The 21,829-nt window shown below is 50.7% G+C and overlaps 2 protein-coding genes across 4 annotated transcripts in view; one reads left to right on the top strand and one right to left on the bottom strand.

The window, feature by feature from the left end:
* Nucleotides 1-21,829, top strand: part of LOC105472866 (phosphatidylinositol glycan anchor biosynthesis class H) — a 59,317-nt gene that overhangs the window by 23,519 nt on the left and 13,969 nt on the right. The gene's annotated exons all lie outside the window — the stretch shown is intronic.
* LOC105472865 (pleckstrin homology, MyTH4 and FERM domain containing H1) overlaps nt 1-21,829 on the bottom strand; it is a 47,346-nt gene that overhangs the window by 12,221 nt on the left and 13,296 nt on the right. For all 3 annotated transcript variants that reach the window (XM_011726417.2, XM_071099986.1, XM_071099987.1), the window contains exons 2-17: nt 21,470-21,532; nt 19,865-20,014; nt 17,607-17,690; nt 15,318-15,399; nt 14,459-15,216; nt 8,487-8,565; nt 7,646-7,737; nt 5,585-5,735; nt 5,209-5,351; nt 4,095-4,205; nt 3,593-3,679; nt 3,079-3,240; nt 1,964-2,044; nt 1,430-1,612; nt 937-1,045; nt 32-144 (exon numbers count right to left, since the gene is read on the bottom strand). In XM_011726417.2, coding sequence (XP_011724719.2) covers nt 32-144; nt 937-1,045; nt 1,430-1,612; nt 1,964-2,044; nt 3,079-3,240; nt 3,593-3,679; nt 4,095-4,205; nt 5,209-5,351; nt 5,585-5,735; nt 7,646-7,737; nt 8,487-8,565; nt 14,459-15,216; nt 15,318-15,399; nt 17,607-17,690; nt 19,865-20,014; nt 21,470-21,532 — 2,448 coding nt within the window. The remainder of the gene's footprint in view (nt 1-31; nt 145-936; nt 1,046-1,429; nt 1,613-1,963; nt 2,045-3,078; nt 3,241-3,592; nt 3,680-4,094; nt 4,206-5,208; nt 5,352-5,584; nt 5,736-7,645; nt 7,738-8,486; nt 8,566-14,458; nt 15,217-15,317; nt 15,400-17,606; nt 17,691-19,864; nt 20,015-21,469; nt 21,533-21,829) is intronic.

The following is a 21,829-nucleotide window of genomic DNA, read 5'->3' on the forward strand; positions in this document are numbered from 1 at the left end:
AGCGGTGGGCCTGGCCGCCACCCCCCTTTACCTTGAAGAGCTTGAGGGCCTCCGTCTGCAAGGCCTCAGAGGGCAGGGTGGTGAGGGAGGCGTATAGGCCGTCTTTGCTGTAGCACAGCATGGGGTGCCTCCAGAGCGGCGAATCTGCCCAAAGCACAGAACCAGAGAGCAGGGACAGTTACTACTGAGAGGGGACTCACCTCCCATTCACTGCCATCTTTAATTTATGGGGAAGAGAGTGGTTTATCTGCGACACTTGGGTTGTGCTGGGTTTATCATCCATGGAGTGTGGGGGGTACAGGTGGGCACTGCAATGAGCCCCCTCATATAAGCATGGCCTTTCTCATGGAATGGCAGTAGGGGTGAGTGTGCAAGGCTATGGGTGTCTGAGTGCAAGTGGATGTGTGCAGGGGAGCCGCTTTCTTACTGTGTCAGGTCTGGATGGAGGAGCACATGAATTGGTCAGAAACAAGCCTCAGAGCAGTAGTAAAGGGGTGTATGTGGTATATGCCATTAATTAGTTCCTCAGGGCCCTGAGAATCAGTAGCAAAACAAAGACTCCAAACAGGTTAGTCCGATCCCAATTTAGGCTTCACTCATTGATTTACAAACTCTTAACTATAGATTAACCAGCTACCTTCTTTCCTCAACCCTCTCTGCCCAGCCAGCAACGCAGCAGGTTGATCCAAGTAAAACATTTACCCAGGTCCCTGGAAAGCCTGCTTCCCAGATAAACTCCCCCAGATGCAGAGTGGTCACCTCAGTGTCTCAGCTGGAGACAGAGGGGCCCTGGAGCTTGGATGGGAACTTCCTCTCTGTGGCTTAGATGTTTTAAAAACAGCTTCAGAGTACAACACTGCTTTCTTTGGAATCTGGACCAATAGTCACCAAGCCACTACCCTCTGACCCAAGCAGTGGTGGCCACCCTTGCCTTACCTGGGTCTCCTTCACCATCCATCAGTTTTCCAATGAGCTGCTCATAGGCAGTGCCCACCTTGGCACTGCTGCCACCCGCAGCCACTGTGAGGTGGTAGAGCCACGTATCCTGGAAGAGGGCAGAAAGCCATCGGATGGGGACGGCGTGGGAAGAGTGGAGGCAAGAGCTCCAAGGAGGACTCCTTAAAGGGGCCAAGCCCATGTGGGGTTCAGCTAGTTTGGTTGGCATGAGTCAGGGCTACCTGGAAAGACTGAGGATCAGGTGAACATGAACCCAAGTTTCCAAATTTGCGATTCTATCACATGGCCTCAGTGAAGCAGTGTTGGTCACTGGGAATAAATTCAGTATAAAGGAGTATTCCCATTCAGAGAATATTAGTTGCCCAAGTGTCCAGAAGGAAATAAACTTGAATTTTGAGAAGCTCAGGGGAAAGAGAAGAGATCAGAATCACAGGTCCAAGCCTGGCCCTGGAGGCCCAGCCCTCTTCCTTACCTTTTCATGCTTGGTGCCAATGAGGAGGTAGGTGGGGCTGTGCTCTGCGGGGTGGATCACCAGGGTGCAGTGGGAGGAAAGCAACCGTCTGGTTCCTCCAGCCTCATAGTCCTCGTCTGAGTCACAGGATCGATCTACTTCCTCTATGCGCGCGTCCCGCACAGGCAGGCAGCCCAGGGGTCGCTGTGGACAGGAGACTTCCATGAATGGGAGAGCCAGTGGAGGACAAGGGAGTCTCCTTTCTCTGAATACATAGGCTCCGTGGAGCTGGGAATGGTGGATATGGACAGACAACAGGATGGGGAGGTGGAGACTATAGCATCCCAGCCAGGCTGGCAGCAGAATGAGGCTTGCTTGGAGAAGCACCAGAAACCCAGACAGGCAGAATCTCACACTCTGGAGGGATCCAGCCAACTGGTTTTGTATTTATCATGGGGTTATGTGGGGTAGGGACTTTCACCAGGACATGCAGCGGCGGTCATATGCTTCAGGGGAAGCAGGAGAGTGGGTATTGTGAGGAGGCTGAGGAAGTACCTTGTCCTCATGGCTCCGATAGTAGTAGAAGGTTTTCCCAACAAGAGCGCACCAGACCAGCTTGGAGTGGCCATGCTTTACCTGTAAGACAGAAATGAACTGGCATTATGAGAAGTAGGTGACTCTAGAAGTAAATCCAGCACTGGCAAAGAGAACTAGGTGACTCCAGAAACAAATCCAGGACTGGCAAAGAGAAGCCACAGAGAGACAGATTTGACCTATGGTAGAGATGGAGATGCCATTCGGGCTCCCTACTAATGGAACCACCCCTTTCACAGCGAGGGTGCCATGGCGCCCTGTGGCACCCCAGCCATCATGGGCTATTCAGTGACCTATGACCTGCCATGAAATGATTAGCCAGGCTAATCAGATGTCCCCTCCAGGCATATGAAAATGGGAAGAACTTGCTAGGTGGCAGAGGCCACAGTTGTCAGGGTGCCGGGAGGGAGGGAGGGAAACAGCAGGCTGAAGCCCTTGGGCAACCATGCATCATGAGGGAACAGAAGCTGCACATGGGTGGAGGAGAATGACATAAACAGACTGAACGAGAAGCAGAGGCACAGAGCGAGCCTGCCAGCCCTGAGCTTGCTGAGTGCAAGTCGCTTTGGTTCCTGCTGATGTTCTGTCTAGCTAATGTACTTCCTTGTTAACTTCCATTTTCTTGGGATTAACAACTGCTTCTCTGCTCTTTTCAACCAGAAGAGCCCTAATAAAAATGTCTTTCGGGTAGGCCTGGGATACTTTAAGCTTTAAGTCTTTGAGGGGCCATACCTACCTCACCCAGGTCTCTTCCTCCCATTATTAACACTGAGGTGGGTACAAGGTGTGGGTGGGTGACAGCCCCTAATGACCTCAAAATGGATACAAGATAATCCCTTCCCTTCCCTGTCTTGAGAATAGTTGTTCCGACGACCCTGATTTGTTTCCAGGGAATCACTCGCCATCACGTTGTGTGGCCAGACCACGTTTGAGGGCTGGCCAGCGAGTCACTGTGAGGAGGCTCCCAGAGAAAGGAACCCCGTATAAGGGGGACCCCACCAACCTCGGCACCCCACTCCTCGCTCCCCTGACTCGCAGGAGGCACACGTTCCTGCCCTATCAGCCCCACCCTGTACCTTGGTCAGCCAGCCCTTCACGGTGGGCTTGGTGCCCCCCCGAGGCAGAGCTGGAGGCCCGGTGGCCTGCACCTTCAGCAGGTTCTGGAGTACTCGGATCCACTCCTCCAGCAGGCTGGGTGAATCGGCCGTCAGGTAGTAGGTTTTCTTCTCAGAGATGAGCTGTGGAGGGCAAGATGTGGGGGCGGGGCAGCACGCTGGGAGAATGGAGTAACCGGGACCTGGCTCCGAGGTGGCACCTGTCCCTGAACCCAAGGGACCGGCCTTCTACCTGCCCTAGTGCTCCCTCCTTTCTTTTCCTCCTCATCTTTTCCTCCCTGTCTCTCCTTCCTTCACTCCATCTCTCATATTCTATCTCATCTTCCTTTCTTGTACTCAAAGTTAGGATCACATCCAAATGTTGATCTAAAGTCTTTCATTCATGCTCATTTGGCCCCATCTTTGTTTCACTCATAGCCATATCCAAACCCAGCACCTCTCTGTCTAAAATACTAGCAGCTAGGAGCATGCTCACCTGAAATGTCTGTGAACCCTCCCCTCGAACAATTTGGCAGCGGGAGTTCAGATCCACTTGGCCTTGAGGTTTCCGGATGACATCACTCTGTACAGAAAGTATCGGGGAGGAGAGCCACTGAATGTGGAGCCTTTCTGGAGCACCTCATTTACCCTTAGCTCTTCCTCCAGGTCAGAAGCAAAGGGAAACACGACTGCCAGCATTCCGGCTGTGTTATGATGGGTGACTTACTCTAGATTCTGGTTATAGCTAAATGGAACCTCAATCAGGAACATGGGTCCTTCTGAGAACCTCCCTATTTCATTCTGAGAACTCATGGCCAGGCTTAGGTCCCCAAGTGTGGCTCAAAGCTTCAGGTGTCCAGTGAGGTTGCCTCTCCCCACCTGCCAGACCTTTGCCCTCTGGCCTTGGGCCACATTCCCCCTCCTCCATCCCATCTGACATAGTCCAGGGTGTGACGTGGAGTCCTTTCGACTGCAGTGCTGGGCAGGGAGATTCTCACCGGGGACTTGTAGTACATAATCTGTCCCTGTCTCAGGACAAACCAGCGCCTCTTCCACGTCTTCACCCGGCTCCCCATTTTCAGCAGGTAGCCCGACTTCTCCAGTGACTCCTGAGGGGTGGAAGGGTGTAGGGGGAAGATGAAGAAAGGGGAAATCACTCAGGGCTCCCAGACATCACACAGGTCCGAGTGGTCCAGCTGCCTCACTACTCTGTCATCAATGAAATACAAAATTATTGAGTACCTACTCAGTGTATTTTCAGAATACCATACCCTGCTACGGTTCAGGGAGGACTAAATAAAACATGGGTGGTCCTGCCAAGGAAGGGCTTCCGTGCTAGCTGGGGAAGGCCTCACTATGAGAAGGTAGCAGAGCAGGGGCTGCTAGAGGGAGAGGCTGGCCAGCGAGAGCCTCAGGAGAGAGCCGGCCCTGAGCTTGCCTTGTTAGGACAGGTCAGCCACTCCCTCAAAGACTGAGACAAGGAAGAAGACCATTCCAGGCAGCACAGAGCAGGGAGAGGGCAAGGCAAGTCTGGGCGACCATGGACACACCAGCCAGGCGGGACTGGAGGGTCATGGAGCCAGGGAGATGATGGGGCAGTAGAGAGGTGTGAGCAAGGGATGGGGAATTACATCTGGATGGATGCTAGCCCTGGCATGTAGTGGCACAGCTTGGAGCCTCAGGCTTCTCATCCATAAAATGGGCTAATGACCCCAAGAGGATTGTGAGGACAAATGAGACAATGCCTGGAAACTGAGCACAGTGCCTGGTACCCTCTAAGAGTTCAATAAATGTTAGCTTGCATTAGCATTCCAGGTGATAAAACAAAGTCATATATGGAAAACTCCTCACGGGGCCTGGTGGGCCACAGCAGGCTCTCAGTAACTGGCCATTGCTGGTATTCCAGGAGCTCTCTGGGCTCCCTCCTTCCTTCCTCGTGGGGTCTGTGTCTGACTCCATAACTACACCCCCAGCCCACGCCCCCTGCCCCCATCCCCCAGCTCTAGGGACCCCTCACGTCAGGCGGCTACTGCCTGTGTCTTGTGCTGAGGGTCCCAGCAACCTCTGCTGACATTCTGCTCCCACCCTGCCCCCGCCCGTTTCCCGGCTCACCCCGCCCAGGCCCAGCCCGTCGGTGGAGTAGGATGAGGTGCGCTGCAGTTTGTGCTCAGGCTCTGAGTAGTCACTGTCCAGCGAGCAGGCATCTGGGGGGATGGCGTAGTCACCCTCCGAGCTCAGTGAGGACATGGAGACGCCTTGCCGAGGGAGGAGGAGTCAAGGCCCGGGTCCCACACCTCCCTGACTCATGCAGCCCGGGAGCTGCTGAGCCTTGACCACCCACCCGGGACCCGCTTTCTGGGGCTGGAGGTGGAGCTGCTGGGGGGGTCATGAGCTCAGATCAAGTGAGGATCCCCATGTTCAAGTGCCCATGAGAAGAGGTGAGGGACTCCTTGCTGCTGCACCCTACCCCTGCTCCCCTTCTCTGTACCTCTCTTGATGGCCCGGGGGCTGCCTAGTCCACTGGTCTTCCTGGACTCAGAGCAGGGCACCGACATTCGGAAACTCGCCTGAGAGCTGCAGTCATCGTCGGACCCAGAGGACTCGTCCATAAAGGGCATGTTGCTGATCTGCGTGGCTCTCTGCAAGACAGGCCCCTCCCTCACTGCAGCTCAGGCTGCAAAACAGTCCTCTCCCACCCTGCAGCTTGCACTCCTGCTCCAAGCGTCCATGGTGTGGCCAACCCCCAGCCAAGACTCTGAACAGACAACTGTCCAGTGTAAGGTCCCTCCTGGCCTCACTCCTGTGTCATGACCTCCATGTTTCTCAGGCCTCCCTTCCCACACACCATCTTCTGCGGTCCCCAAAGCAGCTGCCCATCACGACTGAACGCCTGCCCACTGTAATCCTCACTCCTTGCCACTAGGGGGCCCAAAAGCTACACCACAGACCAAGTGTGCCACGCAAGCTTTAAAAATGTGTAGGGTCGCAACAATCGATGATTGCATCTCCATTGGCAAACATTTAAAGTGACTAAGTGTTGGTGAGAGTATGGGGAGAAGATGAGGAAAACGAAACGCTAGTGTGTAAGGCATTTTTAGAAGGTAATTTGGCAGTACCTGTCAAAAATTAAAACATGCATATAATTTGCCCAGAAATCCCACCTCTAGAACTCTGTCCTACAGAAATATGTAGATATAAGTTCACAAAGACATATGTGCACAGCGATGTTCATGGCAACATTCATATTAGAGAAAAATAGGGACACAGCCTAAATTATCATTGGAGGAAAGCTTTAGGTATTAATAGTTATGGTGCTTTGATACCAAGGGTACTGGACACCTATAGAAGGCGCGGTGGCTCATGCCTGTAATCCCAGCACTTTGGGAGGCCAAGGCAGGTGGATCACAATGTCAAGAGATCAAGACCATCCTGGCTAACATGGTGAAACCCGTCTCTACTAACAATACAAAAATTAGCTGTGCGTGGTGGTGCGTGCCCGTAGTTCCAGCTACTTGGGAGGCTGAGGCAGGAGAATTGCTTGAACCCGGGAGGTGGAGGTTGCAGTGAGCCAAGGTCGCACCACTGCACTCCAGCCTGGTGACAGAGCCAGACTCCGTCTCGGAAAAAAAAGAGGAGGTAGGGAAGGATAACCTGACGTGGTTATTCATGTGGTTAGGTGAACAAGCAAGGCATAGAATGACATGTATATGAGCACCTTTTGTGTGCACACAGGAGACAGTGAGAATGTGCTGCATATTTATAAATGCATCAAAAGGCCTTACTGAATAAACACTAAACCATTCACGACAGCTTCCTCTGGGCTTACGAATTAGGGAAAAGCCATGTGAGGGGAAATTTCACTTTTGGTTTTTTATTCTTCTATAAAAAATTTTATCAAGTATTACTATTATGATTCACAAACCAATAACAGAGACAAAAATGTGTATGAAAATATTGCAATTATATCTGATTTTTGTTTTTAAAATGTAATGACGTTACGGGAATATAAGTTGGAATATACCTAAATAATTCTAGAAGGAGCCCTGCTGCCCTCTGGGACCTGGGGAGTGGGGCAGACATGAGAAAAGATGGGGAGGCCCATACAGCGGGCATAGGCTTAACCTTCTTACCTTGTCCACATTCATACTGATTCAAATTTTTGTCAATGTGGAATTTTTATAATAACAACCTAATAAACAATAAAACAAAATGACATATGCTGGGCTGAGCTCCCTGGCCAGGGTAACCATGTGCAGAAGCCTGGCCCTAGCGGGAAGGGGGGAGGGATTGCGTTGGGAGTTATACCTGATGTAAATGACAAGTTGATGGGTGCTGACGAGTTGATGGGTGCAGCACGCCAACATGGCACAAGTATACATATGTAACAAACCTGCATGTTATGCACATGTACCCTAGAACTTAAAGTATAATAATAAAAAATAAAATAAAATAAAGAAGCCTGGCCCTAGAGCCCCGCTCCGGTCATTGGATGATGAGGCCAGGGGCCTTTGCTGATGAGACACCCCCTATTTGTGCAGCAGTTTCTTACCCCCTTCAGTGCTGTGTAGACAGGCACAGTGACATTCTTGTAGACCAGGCCAGAGAAAGACCCAGGGGAAGCAAGGGCAGGAGGGCTTGAAGCTGAGCAGGGAAGAGAGGAATGAGATTACTCAAGGGCATAACCCAGGAAGAGGTGTGGGAGAAGCAGAGAACTGGGCAGATGGCATTCCCTCCAGGAGCAAGCCGGTGACAGATGTCAAGAGGGGGGCCAGGGCTCTGTTCATCTTCTCCCCTTGACTCACTTTGGGGACCATGATCTCCATGTGGTAAAGGATCCCTCACAATAGAATCCAAAGGCCTTACCCTTTAACCATTTTCTCCTCCATGACGTTTGCACAGTGTTCCACTGTTGCAGATGTGAGTTACAAATCATGCGGCTATGGGACCACCCCACAGCCCCCACTTGTGGAGATTTGGTGGCTGGCTGGAGAGGAGCCAGTGAGTGGGGTCCATGTAAATCAGGACACTTGGGACTCCTCCCACCCACGGCCCTGGCACTGCAGAAGGGAAGCCTGTGCAGGTGGGAGGCTGGGCTGGAGGCCCCCCTCAGATCCCTTCCAGCTCTGTGACTGGCTACTTCCCTGTGATGGGCTGAACCTGTACGACTTCCCTTTCCCTCCTAGGTGGGCCTTGCTGTGATTTCACCTGAACTTCACCTGCTGGGGAGGGGAACAGGGTGCCAGGCAACATTGGCCCTGGGTGTTGCCTGGAGTCTTCTCCTCCCCGCTTGCCCACCCTGCCCACCTTGGGTGTTTGGTGCCTCCAAGCCTCATGTGGGGACTCACTGTAGAGGAAAAAATGTGCCCTAAGTTCCCACATGTGGAACTCACCGCAGCAGGCAGTATTACTTCTGGGAGACACGTCTGAGAGCCGCATGCCCGATGTGGCCACAGCGTAGATCCGGCTCTCCTGAAACACGAGGTCCTAGGAGGGTCAGGGCCCAGCATCATGCCCACCCCACCCCCTCCAGGCATGTGCAGGAAAAAGCATGGCTTTGGGGGTGGGCAGACCTGCGGGGGGCAGTGACTGGCTAATAAATCTTGAGCAAGTTACTTCATTTCTGAGACTCATTTTCCTCTGCTCTAAATGGGGGTAATAATACTTACCTTTCAGGCTGCTGTGAGAATCAATGAAATACTTAATGTAAGCATTTAACACCTGGAATATAATCAGTGCCCAACAGTTCCCTGTCTTGCCTCCACCCTTCACCTTTGGGGCAAAGGAGGTTCAAGAGAAGATGGGTCAGTAACCTGTTGCTCTGAATCCTACCTGTTTTAGAAACCGTTGGGTCTCAAGATCTCACCGCCAGAAGTGAGGGATATTGATAATGAAGAAGCCACTGGGGCCACACGACAAGGGCTCTTTTGTAAGCCAGTTGTTTGGAACTTAGGGCACATTTTAAAAAAATTCTCTATTGTTTCTTTTTCTAAAAAATTATTTGTTTGTTTTTTAAGTTCCAGGGTACGTGTGCAAGATGTGCAGGTTTTTATATAGGTAAGCGTGTGTCATGGTGGTCAGCTGCACCTAAGAACCTATCACCTAGGTATTAATCCCAGCATGCGTTAGCTCTTTTCCCTAATACTCTCCCACCACCGCCCTTCCCTGCCGGGCCCCGCTAAGTGTTGTTCCCCTCCCTGTGTCCACGTGTTCTCATCGTCCAGCTCCCACTTGTAAGTGAGAACATGCAGTGTTTGGTTTTCTGTTCCTACGTGAGTTTGCTGAAGATAATGGCTTCCAGCTCCATTCATGTCCCTGCAAAGGACATGACTTCATTCCTGTTTATGGCTGCATTGTATTCCATGGTGTATATATGCCACATTTTCTTTATCCAGTCTACCATTGATGGGCATTTGGGTTGATTCCATGTCTTTGCTATTGTGAACAGTGCAGTGATGAACGTATGTGGGAACTTAGGGCACATTTTTCCCCTACAGGAATAATGTCGTATTATGGCTAGGCTTCAGGGCCAATCTACAAAGCCTATTTTGCCCAACAGTTCTCCAGCATCCCCATGCAGAAGACACTGGGAGAATGCCTATCCTGGGTCTGAAGTAGGCCACAGGCCAAAGGCCAAAGGAGCTTTTCCTAATGGCCCCGATTGCTCATAAACAACCCACATGGCTCCCTGCACCTTCTATATCTGTTTGCTCCACTGAGCCTTTGGTCAGCCTTTGGAGGAATGCCCTGCTGGCTCAGGGAGGCAGCTAGATGTGCTGTCACCTGGTAGGGTCAGATGGGCTAGGAGATGGTGTTGGAAGGGAGGTGGGTGCCTATTGGGGTGTATCCCAGAGGAGAGCAGCAGCCCTGGGGCACCTGGGAGGAGAGAGGGCAGAGCTGATGAGTGCTGCCATGAGACGCTGAGATCACTGGAGGGGCAGCAAGGCAGGAGACAGAGAGGCAGTGAGGAAGGAGGCCAAGGAGGGCCCTGCAGCAGGGCAGGGAGTTTTTGTGCTCATGCAGGGCAGATACACTAGGCCCAAGTAAAATTAGGCATAAAAAGGATTATTTCTGCCCACAGCGGTGGTGGAATTTAACCAAGGACAGGCCTCTAACTTTGCAGAGGAAATGAAACTGAAGTTTGAAGGATTTAGGTGAAACAAAACCTAGAACTGTTTGACAAAAGGTTATCTAATGCCCAACTCACAAGGTTGTTTTAAGGATTAACTGAAAAAAGGGCTTTCCAAACTCTAAGGTACATAAGTATTTCTCACACCCTCAGATTGAGAAATGTCCTCTGACATTTCTTTTTTTTTCCCCCTCCAGATGGTTACTGCCCCATTTCCCGGCCCCCCCCCCCCCCCCCATGGTTACTGCCTGGGAGAAAGAGAGGCTGGGCTGTTTGGCCACTGTGATTTCTTAAGCCCTCCCTGGAACAGGAGTGATCACGCCTCAGAGGCCTGGGAAGGAGCTAGCATTGTGTCTTGTTTTCCCCAGGAGCAAGTTACAAAGGGGATAGCAAACAGGATGAGATCTCCTTACATTCTTTTGGCTGATTCTTGGGTCCTCGGGGCCTAGCTGGGGGCAGGGAGGATCTATGGGAAGACCTGCCCCTGCCCCTTAATGCTTCATCCCAGAGTTCAGCTGAGGTTCCTGGGGAGAATGTCATCTGATATGCTTTCTATACAGAACAAGAGGAGAGAATAACTCCTCGTCTTCCCATTCCTCCTCTCCTCCTCCACCCTCTCTCTCACACACACACTCTTAACCTGTTCAGATAGAGAAGACCCACTCTTTTTTTTTTTTTTTTCTTTTTAAGACAGGGTCTGGCTCTGTCGCCCAGGCTGTAGCACAGTGGCAAGATCTTGACTCATGGCAACCTTCACCTCCCTGGGCTCAAACCTAACTTCCACTTAAGCCTCCTGAGTAGCTGGGACTATCAGCATGTGCCACCATGCTCAGTTAATTTTTATATCTTTTTTGGTAGAGATGGAGTTTTGCCGTGTTGCCCAGGTTGTCTTGAACTTCTGGGCTCAAGCAATCTACCTGCTTCTGTCTCCCAAAGTGCTGGGATTATAGGTGTGAGGCACTGCACCCGGCCCAAGACCCACTCTTAAGCTATCACAGTGAATGGCTGTATTTTGGCAAAATGGCAAAGGGAGCAACGCTTCTTTCTGGTAGCAGCTGCACATTCCTTGCCTGACTGCTCCCCGTTCCCAACCTCTGCGTTTGGACGCCAGAGCAAGAAGAGGGCCAGCAGCCCAGGGGACCAGTGCTCTTCCATCTCCTAGTCTTCCTGATGTGCCCCACTCTTGGCTCAACTGGGTCTCCAGTCTTCCAGGTGTCCTTGTAACAACTAGAAGCTGGTCAACAGTCACTGACAAGGATATAGCCCAAAAGTCTAGGGCTGTGCGCCTCCCGAACCAGCATTTCTTTGTTTTGTTTTGTTTTGTTTTTGAGACAATCTCCTCTATCGCCCAGGCTGGAGTGCAGTGGTGCAATCTCAGCTTACTGCAACCTCTGCCTCTCGGGTTCAAGCGATTCTCCTGCCTCAGGCTCCCAAGTAGCCGGGACTATAGGTGCCCACCACCGTGCCCAAATAATTTTTGTATTTTTAGTAGAGATGGGGTTTCGCCATGTTGGCCAGGCTGGTCTCGAACTCCTAACCTCAAGTGATCTGGCTGCCTCAGCCTCCCAAAGTGCTGGGATTACAGGCATAAGCCACCGTGCCTGGCTTAGAACCAGCATTTCAAAAGGAGGCCCTGGGAGGTACTGCTGAAAATACAGGTCTCCCGAGCAGTGGTGTGGGGTGAGTCCACCCTGATTCTACCCCCTCTCCCAAGTGACCTCATTCCTCCTGCTGCCAGGAGCCAACGCTCAGATGTCCCCCATGGTATTGCTGCACACCCCAGCAGCATATGTGGAGGGGATGTCTGCCCATGAATAAGACTGACATTTGCTCTGGCAATGTCCCTTAAGAGGAAGTATAGCTGGAGTGTGAGAGCTGGGCTTCAGAGCAGCTGGAACTACATTTAAAGCCTGGCTCTCAGACCAGGTGAGGTGGCTCTCGTAGCTGACGAAGGAGGATCACTTGAGGCCAGGAGTTTGAGACCAGGCTGGGCAACATAGGGATACTCCATCCCTACGAAAAATTTAAAAAATTAGCCAGGTGTGGTGGCGTGCATCTGTAGTCCCGGTTACTCAGGAGGCTGGGGTGGAAAGATCCCTTGAGTCCAGGAGTACAAGGCTGCAGCGGGCTGTGATTGTGCCACTGCACTCCAGCCTGAGTGACAGAGCAAGACACTGTCTCTCAAATAAATAAATAAATAAAGCCTGGCTCCCTCACTAACTATCACATGACCTTGGGCAAGTACCTAAGTCTGTGGGGAACAGTGGTTTCCTGACCTGTAAAAGGGAGAAACCACACCTTACTCCTTGCAAGGAAAGGAGCCTTCCCACAGGCTCTGTGTGAAGCCCTTAATACCCGCAGGCCATTTTCACTGGTGACCTGTGAAATGTCATTTTTATAGCCTGTCTCATTTTTATGTTAACTTTTTATCATGGAAAATGTCAGACACAGAGCCAGACACCAGTGGCTCACACCCGTAATCCCAGCACTTTGGAGGTCAAGGTGGGAGGACCACTTGAGCCTAGGAGTTCGAGACTAGCCAGAGCAACACAGTGAGAGCCCATCTCCACAAAAAATTAAAAAATAGCTGGGCATGGTGGTACATGCCTGTAGTCCCAGCTACTGGGGAGGCTGAGGTGGGGGAATTGCTTGAGCCCGGGAAGTTGAGGCTGCAGTGAGCTGTGATTGCACCATTGCACTGCAGCCTGGGCAAGAGAGCAAGACCCTGTCTCAAAAAAAAATAAGGAAAAGAAAAAAAAATGTCAGCCTGGGCAACATGGTGAAACCCTGTCTCTACTAAAAATACAAAAATTAGCCAGACATGGTGCCGCATGCCTGTAGTCCCAGCTACTTAGGAGGCTGAAGTAGGAGGATTGCTTGAGCCCAGGAGGCAGAGGTCGCAGTGAGCCAAGACTCCACCACTGCATTCCAGCCTGGGCGACAGAGTAAGACCCTGTCTCAATTAAAAAAAGAATGATCTCATGTGCCCATCACCCAGCTCCGCAAAGATTAATGAGGTGTGGTCAGTTATGCTTCATCTGTGTCCCCACCCCTGGCCACCAACCAGATCATTGCTTCTGAAATATTTCTACCAGACAGATGTCAAGACATTTTATCCAATGTTACAAGTAAGGAAGCTGGCCTGGTGCAGTTGCCTGTAATCTCAGCACTTTGGGAGGCCTAGGCAGGTGAATCACTTGAGGTCAGAAGTTTGAGACTAGCCTGGCCAACATGGTGAAACCCTGTCTCTACTAAAATTATAAAAAGTACACTTTGGGAGGCTGAGGCGGACAGATCACGAGGTCAGGAGATCACGACCATCCTGGCTAACATGGTGAAACCCTATCTCTACTAAAAATACAAAAAATTGGCTGGGCATGGTGGCAGGCACCTGTGGTCCCAGCTGCTCGGGAGGCTGAGGCAGGAGAACCCGGGAGGCAGAGCTTGCAGTGAGCCAAGATCGTGCCACTGCACTCCAGCCTGGGCAACAGAGCAAGACTCCGTCTCAAAAAGAAAAAAAAAGAAAAAAAATTAGCTGGGCATGGTGGCACACACCTGTAATTCCAGCTACTTGGGAGGCTGAGGCAGGAGAATTGCCTGAACCCAGGAGGCAGAGGTTGCAGTGAGCCAAGATCGTGCCATTGCACTCCAGCCTGGGCAAGAAGGGAAGGGAAGGGAAGGGAAAGGGAAAGGGAAAGGGGAAGGGGAAGGAGAAGGGGAAGGAGAAGGAGAAGGGAGCCAACATTTACCTACCACCTACTGTGAACCACTACTGTAAGTACTTTCATAACAACCTTATAAAGTAGGTACTATTATCCCCATTTTATAGATAGGGAAGCTGAGGCACAGAGGTTCAGTAACATGCCCAAGGTCACATAGTTAACAGTTCAACCCTAGTGGTCTGCTTCTGGGGCCTATGCTCTTGACCATTATACCAGACCATCTGAAAGACTCACAAAGATTCAATGAGGAAAGGTATGCAAGGCACCCAGCTTGATGTATGGTGCACGGTGAGCACTCAGGAAATGACAGTCAACTGCCATTCACATCATTCTGAATTCTAGCTCTGACCCTCACTGGTTGGGTGGTCTGCACAGGCTCCATGGTACCTGCCTGCCACGGCCACCATGAGGATGCCAGCAGCCTCCTTTCCTGCTCAGTGCATGGCTGTGCTCAGCCAGCAGTGTTCTTGTCATTAGCTCTGCTCTTCTGCCCAGCCCGGAGCTTGCCTCTTACCCAGGATGAAAACTGGTGCAGCGGGGGTGTAGGTGGCTTGTTACCCAGCTCCACTTCCTCCAGCTCAGCTCCAAGGGCCTGCGGGCTCTCTCTTTCCTCATTCTTCCCTGCTGGGGGTGGCTCCTCCATCTCCATCTTCTCTGGTTCCTCCCGGTACCTAGCTCGGGACTCCAGCTCAGGAAGGCCAGAGGGGTGGAGGGCTGAGAAGGCCCCAATCTCAATGCTCACCACACGGTCAAAGTGCCCATGGCCCACCTGGGGCTGGCTGTGGTGCCTTTTGGTCAACTGGATGCTGTCCCGTGGGGTGCCAGGAGCCCGCACCTTTGGTAGGGTCAGACTGCTGCCAGGGCCACCTTCCCTGGCAGAGGTCTTTGTCCCAGGGAGCATCCCTCTCTGGGCAGTAACCAGACCCTCACCCCAGGAAGCTGAACCACATCTGAAGGTACGAAGCTTCATGCATGGCTGGTGGGGAGGGCCCTCTCTTCCCAGATGAGGTTGAAGGGGCTTGGCCTCTACCATTTCCCCAGAATGGACCGTGCTGGAACTAGAATCCTCCGAGGGACTTGCTGCTTCAGAAACAGAGTCCTTGCTCTGCAGGGCACCTGGGGAAGGTGCAAGCACAGCTGCCTTCAGACCCTCGGCCTGGGAGCCACTGTTCTGGCCCGTGGGCTGGATTCCCGGCTCTGAAGGGACCGAATCCTGCTCTGCAGCTCCGTGGGGGGGCACCAGCAGCTTCCGCGAAGGAGCTATCTGAATAGCTGTGGTTGGGGTAAAAACAGTCACATTGAGAGCTCCCGTAGTTCAGCCCCACATCCACCACACACACCTACCGCACACCTGCACACCCTGGCCTGCCTACCTTCTAGTGCATCTTGAAGGGCTCCCACCTGCTCCACCAGGTGCTGATTATGGCTTTTCAGATGCTGATTCTCCATCTCAAGCTGAGCAAAAAGAAAAATGAAGATTTAGGACACCCAGCCTACAGGTTTAGATGTACTTTTTCAATTCTTTTTTTTTTTTTTTGTAAAGGGTCTCGTTCTGTTGGCCGGACTGAAGTGCAGTGGAGCAGTCTTGGCTCACTGCAGCCTTGACCTCCCAGGCCCAAGTGATCCTCTCACCTCAGCCTCCTGAGTAGCTGGAACCATAGACGCACACCACCAGGCCCAGCCAATTTCGTTTATTTTTTGTACAGACAAGCTCTCGCTATGTTGCCCAGGCTGGTCTCAAACTCCTGGACTCAAATGATCTGCCCACCTCAGCCTCCCAAAGTACTCTTTTCTTTTCTTTTTTGAGACAAGATCTGGCTCTATCACCTAGGCTGGAGTGCAGTGGTGCAATCTTGGCTCACTGCAACCTCTGCTTCCAGGGCTCAAGCCATCCTCCTACCTTAGCCTCCCACCTCAGCCTCCCGAGTAGCTGAGACTACAGGTGCATGCCACTATGCCCAGCTAATTTTTGTATTTTTTGTAGAGACAGGGTTTTGCCATGTTGGCCAGGCTGGTCTCAAACTCCTAGCATAAAGCAATGCACCTGCCTAGGCCTCCCACAGTGCTGCTGGGACTATAGGTATGGGTCACCGCCCCCAGCCTGCATTTTCTTTTAAATTAAGTCCAACACACTTCTATTGAGTATCTTTTAGCAAGGGTTGGGACTGTGAGAATATGCAGGTAAGCCAGGCATCAGTTCTGTCCCCAAGAACTTGCAGCCTAGCAGGTGACCTGAGATATGCATCCAAAGAAGGGGATAGAAGGCAAAATGAGCCGATACCCTCCTGCAGGTGTGAACTACTTGTGTGGGGAGCACAGAGGAAAAGATGTATGTTCGTCAGCCAGGCATGATGGCTCACGCCTGTAATCCCAGCACTTTGGGAGGCTGAGGTGGGTGGATCACCTGAGGTCAGGAGTTCAAGACCAGCCTGGCCAACATAATGAAACCCGTCTCAACTAAAAGTACAAAAATTAGCCAGGCATGGTGGCTAGTAATCCCAGCTGTAATCCCAGCTACTCAGGAGGCTGAGGCAGGAGAATTGCTTGAACCTAGGAGGCAGAGGTTGCAGTGAGCCGATATTGCGCCATTGCACTCCAGCCTGGGCAACAAGAGCGAGACTCCGTCTCAAAAAATAAAAAAAAAGTATGTTCGACCTTTTCCAAACTGCAATTCCCACTCCTTTTATTTAGAAGGAGGTTGTTTTCTGTTTGTTTGCTATAGCACTGTAGCTTCAAGTCCTGAGTTTCCTAAACAAAGGTACAGCATGTGATAAACTACAAAAATGGAAGATAGAAAAGGAAGGTGGAATAGAGGTTACCAGGGGCTGGGGGAAGAGAGAATGGGAAGTTAGTGTTTAGCAGGTACAGAGTTTCTGTTTGGGGTGATGAAAAGTTTTAGACATAGATAGCAGTGATGGCTGCACAACACTGTGAATGTGCTTAATGTCACTGAATTGTACACTTAAATGGTACATTTTATGTATATTTTACCACACACATACAAATAGTTAAAAAGAACTAAGAGGATGAAAGAGAAAGTAGTACAGTGCGATGGTTCACGCCTGTAACCCCAGCATTTTGGGAGGCCGAGATGGGCGAATCACCTGATGTCAGGAGTTCAGGACCAGCCTGGCCAACACGGTGAAAGTTGTCTCTACTAAAAATACAAAAATTAGCTGGGCGTGGTAGCGCGTGCCTGTAACCCCAGATACTCAGGGAGGCTGAGGGAGGCACAAGAGTCCCTTGAACCCAGGAGGCGGAGGTTGCGGTGAGCCGAGATTGCACCACTACACTCCAGCCTGGGCGAGACAGCGAGACTCTGTCTCATAAATAAATAAGTAATAATAATAAATAATAAAAGAGACAGTGAAGCGAGTGGATGATGGCCTGTGTGGGCTTCCTAGAAAGAAACTGAGGGGGCTTTTTAGAAGTGAGACACATTCCTTCTCCCAAACTTAAATCCAGCACCAAGCTAGTCAGGAGCTCCAGGGAGACCCAACCAAGACAAAAGGAAAGGGGAAGTGAACCACGGTGTCTCAGCATGGAGGCTGAATGCAGAACAAGTGCTGGACAGAACAAAGGTCAGCCGAGGCACCCCAGACAGAAGGGGGCAGGAAACTCCGGGGGTCAGGGAAGGCCGCCAAGATGAGTTTCCAACCCACCTCTGCCAACTTGAGTGTCACCCATTCCTTGATCTTTGCAGCTTTTTCTTGAACAGTTTTTGCTTCCTCTGCTCTCATCTGCTTCTGCAAGAAAGAGAGGGCCTTCTGTTAATCCCAACAGTCACCAGGAGACTGACTGACTGGAGGTGGGAGACTCCAAGAAACGTCAAGTGTGCGTGCCACTGACCTTGCAAAGCCAGTGAGCAGAAATCGTTTGTTGCAATATTATTTGATAAGGTAACACAAAATTTAAAAACTCGAAACTGGAAATAGTCGAAGTGTTCACCACTAAGGGGTTGGCTGAATAAACACGGCACATCCCTGCCATGGAAGGAGAACGCTGTGCTTCCATATGCAAGCAACATTAACAGTGAGGAGTGGAAATCAAGGATTGGGGAGGGAGAGAGAGGTGACTTGTTGTTTTATAGTCCTCTGGCCACTTTTGTATTTTTTACTATAAGCATGTATGTATTACGTTTATAGTTTAAAAATAAGGCGAAATTGCAGATCGCTGAGGTATTTCCATCAAAATAGTCAAAAGAGGAGATGATTGAAAAGGTTTGTATCTAAAGAGGAGCAGCCTGGCCGGGCACGGTGGCTCACGCCTGTAATCCCAGCGTCAGACGTCAGACTCTCAGTATTTCAGAGCTGGAAGGACCTTAAAGGTCATCTAGTTTAAGGTGTGGCAAACAATGGCTTTCAGGCCAAATCCAGTCCTCCATCTGCTTGCCCCCAACCAGACCTGTTTTTGTCAGTAAAGTTGCACTGTAATACAGCTATGCTCATTCATTTATGTATTATCTGTGGCTGCTTCCATGTTACAACAGCAGCTTTGACCAGTTGCAACAGAGACCTGTGGCCCACAAAGCCTAAAATAGTTACTACCTGGACCTTTACAGAAAAAGTTGGCCGACCCTGACCTGGTTTGATACTGTCTTTGTAGTTCTGTGGCAACTAAGGCTATGGCAACAAATGATTTGCCTCTGTCCATTCATGGCACAGCTGGGACTAAAACCAGGTCTCTTGACTCACAAAACAGTGCCCTTTCTTTTATGATCTTGACCTACTGATTCCGATTGTAAAATGACATTTTTTCTGACCTAAGGAGCTTTAGCAAGAGTCATTTTGTCCACTAACCCCCAGGATGCTGCCGCTTCTAACTATGAGCTACTCAGAAGAGAAGGTATGTCTAAAATCAACAGAAGAATTGGTCAGAGATTCCATGTGTCAAAATTCTATTTTTCCATCATTTTTCAGGAACACATGGTACCCCACAGCATACAAAGTCACTTCCATTAAGGGCCTATTCGATGAATGCTGATGGGTAAACATGAATCTGCCCGTGATGGTTGGAAGGCACCATCAGGATCCCACATGGAGAAGGCATGTGTAGGAAATTAAAAGTCATCTGTCCAGACTGTGGGGTGTTTAGTTGGAAATGATGGCACTCTGGCACAAGGGGAAAGCTGGGTAGGTGAGGTCAGTGGCAGAGGAAAGGGACAGAACTGGGATGGAGTTGGTGAGATTGTGAAGGGGAGAAGGCAGGACACAGGAACTGGCAGGAGGATGTTCCAAAAGTCCTCTCAGGAGCAAAGGTGCCGAGTGGAGCTGAAATGCTGGGCCGTGGCCTCTCCTGGGCTCCCATGTGCTCAGGAGGGAAGACCCTGGTTTTCTGAGGAGGCAGCAACTTTGGTCTCTGCCTCTTCAGCTTCATTGAGAAACTTTGGGCAACCAGCTGGCCATGACTGACCATCCAGTTCTGCGCAGCTCTGATCATACTACAGCCAAGTATCAAGTGTCTCATCTTGGCAGGACACGACAAGGCCAGAATGGAGAAAGAAAAGCTCTCCTTACCAAGTACTGACCACGTGCCTGACGCTAGGCACAGGTCACACAGGATGCTTCTCCCAACAGCCCTATGAGGTGTTTCCACCTTCTTTTATAAATGTGTAAAATAAGAATCAGTGGCTTAAAAGCTTTGCCCACTGTCAGAAGCAGCAGGTGCTACAGGTGGGCTTCACACCCAGGTCAGTCTGCCTCCAAGCTCCTTGTTCTACTCTATCCCCTGCTTGGCTTCTAATGAGCAGATGTGGGAGGAACAGCCCTTCCTATAATGAAATTTCCACATAAAAGAACAGGCTTAGGAGGAAGCGAGTTCCCCAGCACTCGAGGGCTTGAGCAGACCAGCTCAGGAAGCTGGGGGCCAGCGGGACAGATGTCGAAGAAGGCATGGTGCTCCCTTGCGCATGAGCCCTTACCTGCTTCTCCAGCTGAGCCTCCAGCTGGCTGATGAGCTCATCTTTGCCCTTTATGGCTTTCAGCAATTCTTGGTATTTCCGGTGCAGGCTCCCCGCAGAGTCCACATTCTTCAGATTGGACAGTTTTACTTTCTCTTCCATGACACCCACCTGAAAAGTACAATGATCTCATAGTATCTCCCATCATTCACACGGGGTGTGCAGTGGCCAGTAACGTGGGATGGGACACCCTCTGATGCCCCAGGCTGTGACTCCCAGGCACAGCCCTTACCCACGGCAGTCTGAGCCAATTAATCCAATTATCGTTTATAAAGCTCCAATCTGAGCAAAAGAAGGACTAACAAAGAAGAAACTAATTTTGGCTACTCTAGGTCATAGTAATGGAGAGATGGGTACGAGGAGGGCAGAGGAGACGGTAAGTGGAAAAAGCAGCTGGTCTTGTGCCATTGACCTCTGTGGATCCCAGTAGAAATGTATCGAGCAGGACAAACAGCCTAGGAGAGCAACTGTCCCAACCCCACCATGGTAGAGATATTTACTGTTCACTGGACAGCCATGTGCTGCCTCATATTTCTCAACCCACCTGCAGCTAGATGGAGCCATGTCATTGATCCAACCAATGGGGTCCAAGTGGAAATGGTGCATCATTTCTGGACTCAAGTATGTATGTATGTATATATTTATTTATTTATTTAAAAAAATTTTAAAAACAGACAGGATCTTGCTATATTGCCCAGGCTAGATTCAAACTCCTGAGCTCAAGGGATCCTCTAGCCTCAGCCTCCCAAGTAGCTGGGACCATAGGTGCATACTGCCGCACCTGGCTGGGCTGAAGTATTTAAAAGCTGGTGCAGGGTGAGTGTGGTGGCTCACACCTGTAATCCCAGCACTTTGGGAGGTTGATGCAGGAGGATTGCTTGAACCCAGGAGTTCAGACCAGCCTGGGCAACTAGTGAGACCCTGTCTCTATAAATAAATAAATAAATAAATAAATAAATAAATAAATAAATAAGGTCAGGTGCATGGCTCATGCCTGTAATCCCAGCACTTTGGGAGGCTGAGGTGGGTGGATAGCTTGAGCCCAGCAGTTTGAGACCAGCCTGGGCAACACAGCAAGATCCCATCTCTAATAAAAAATAAAAATACATAAATTTTAAAAATAAGTAAAAGCTAGTGCACAGACATCCAACTTTCTTTCTTTGCCATGGCAACCAAGAAGGCTGTGTATTCCAAATGGTCCAGCTGTAAGATAGGCAAGCTTCCTTTAACCTGGATTCCTGAGTGACTGTGGAAGCGGAATCACTGGCTAACCCTCAATGGACAAGTTCCATGAGTGAGAACTAAATGTGATAAAACACTGAGACTTCAGACTTAATTTGTTACCATAGCATAGTCCAGCCTATTTGCAATACTATACCCAGTTGCTATATGGATCTTTACCCAAAGACTCTATTCCCACAGAAAGCTCCATGCACACTCATTTGTTCAGGTATAACACAGCACTGCTGGTGATGTGTGTGTCCACCTGTGTCCATGGGAAGGGCCTGGAAGGGCTGACAGTCAATCCCCTGCATACTGATGCCGCCAATCCCCTCCCCTGGTTACCTGGGTCTCGGCATTCTCTGCTCTCTGCTCTGCCTCCAGCAGCCTCTGCTCCAGCTCCTGCATCTGCTTGGCCAGAGAGAAAGGGGAGATGTAGGTGCCATGTCCCTACTATGAACATGGCATCAAGGCCACTTTAGAGAATTGTGCACACACTGCACACAGGTCAGGTTTCAAGTGCCCATCTCAAGTGGCTCAAGAGTGTCAGGGTAAAGATTTTCAAGGCAACTCTCAGTTCCCTAATCCTGAGTTCATGGGGCAGGTGAAGAGCCCGTGGCTGCTGTCCCCTCTGCTGAGGGAGTGGAGGCCCAGCTCTTTTGTCCTGATGGAGGGTGTCCGAGGAGGGCAGCAGCTCCACTGTCA

The sequence above is a fragment of the Macaca nemestrina genome, chromosome 7 (genome assembly GCF_043159975.1).
Source record: "Macaca nemestrina isolate mMacNem1 chromosome 7, mMacNem.hap1, whole genome shotgun sequence".
Classification (NCBI taxonomy): domain Eukaryota; kingdom Metazoa; phylum Chordata; class Mammalia; order Primates; family Cercopithecidae; genus Macaca; species Macaca nemestrina.